Raw genomic sequence first — 1,460 nt, 5'->3', positions numbered from 1 at the left:
TTGTTTATTATTATTATTATTATTATTATTATTATTATTATTATTATTATTATTATTATTGTTATTATTATTATTATTATAAGAGTCATGAAATATGTTCATGGAAACTTATAATTGTCATTCTCAACAGTCAGACTCACCTGTATTTGATGTAATAGCACTGTTATTCGCATTACTGGCGTTCCCCATCTGGGCAGTAATACATAAGTTGTTATCTTCCGGGTACTTATCACATCTAAGCATCTCAGGCCAGGGGAAACAAAATTGAGACATCACCGGCTCACAGTCGCGCTTAACCTCTTCGCAAAGAGAACGGCACGGGTATATGGGCCTATCCAAGCACACAGGGGTAAAGAGCGAGCACAGAAATAGCTTTACATCCTCATGGCAAGCTGTTCTCACAAGTGGAAGCCATGATACCGACTGTGTTTGAACCTCACTTAGACTCTCATGATCCAATAGGTTCGGCATCCGCATTCTACTGTAGCCTATGTCTTGACATAGACTCAACTGCCTGGGGATGTTAACGCATGTCGGTTTTGAATAGCGGCCCGTCAGCCCTTCTTGCATAGATCTACATTTGTCGAAATTGAGAAAAGCCAATACTATTATCATCCCCGATGAAAATATTGTGTGCGATACCATTTTCCTTAATACTCAGAACAATTCCTGTCAAAAAAATCACGCGTGTATGTTCAGTGACGGAGATATACGAAGATGATTATGTAGCTCCGTCAGAGAGCGTATCAACTGGTTATTGTCTGTGACCAACTACACAAAATGTCCAGTTGTCAGACGACAGATAGAAGCTCAACTGCAGACTATTGATTACGTCACACAATAAACGTCTGAATAATCCGTGTTCAATAGATATGATTAATCTTCATTTAGTATAAAATGACTGTTCATCAAACACACCAGTTAACCAAGTGTTCCCACGGTGTTAATCCGTTAACTCTACTCGAGCACCCTGTGGCTCCTCCTTCATGCAAAGCAATGTTTTCGTCACAAATCGTTAACACGGATACTGACTGAAAAACCAGTATTGTTGATCTCCTGGTCCATTAACCATAAATCTATGCAAAATGTACCCCTTAACGAGACGAAGTAATGCGGGTATATGGAGAAACAATCGTTTGTGAGAAGTTTATAACATGATCGCCTAGTTAAATACCACCGTGTATTAATGCGGACATTTTATAGCTTTGAGCCAATCAGAAATCACGTTCAACTGCCAATCTTAAGTACCCAGAGATCACGCCTTCTGACCTCCTCGCAGTGTGATGTCAATATATAAAAGGAAGCCTGCTTGTGTGTCACATTTTACTGACCGATAATTCTACAGTATATGATTTTATTGGTTCCAATATTATAACGTGTGATTTTTATTTGAAACATAATGCCGCCTAAATTATGTACATAATAATATATGTCGGTAATATTATTGTACCATTGATTAA

General features: G+C 38.2%; 1 protein-coding gene across 1 annotated transcript in view; it reads right to left on the bottom strand.

Annotated features, from left to right (window-relative positions):
* Nucleotides 1–1,156, bottom strand: part of LOC117120344 (secreted frizzled-related protein 5-like) — a 31,459-nt gene extending 30,303 nt beyond the window's left edge. Inside the window, exon 1 of the mRNA XM_033265372.1 lies at nucleotides 141–1,156. Within this exon, the coding sequence (XP_033121263.1) occupies nucleotides 141–645 (505 nt within the window). The 5' untranslated portion in view covers nucleotides 646–1,156. The remainder of the gene's footprint in view (nucleotides 1–140) is intronic.
* Nucleotides 1,157–1,460: the final 304 nt, after the last annotated feature.

This window comes from Anneissia japonica, unplaced genomic scaffold (assembly GCF_011630105.1).
Source record: "Anneissia japonica isolate Jap-2015-1 unplaced genomic scaffold, ASM1163010v1 scaffold284953_len930413_cov181, whole genome shotgun sequence".
Taxonomy (NCBI): domain Eukaryota; kingdom Metazoa; phylum Echinodermata; class Crinoidea; order Comatulida; family Comatulidae; genus Anneissia; species Anneissia japonica.
This window is presented reverse-complemented; position numbering and strand designations above follow the sequence as displayed.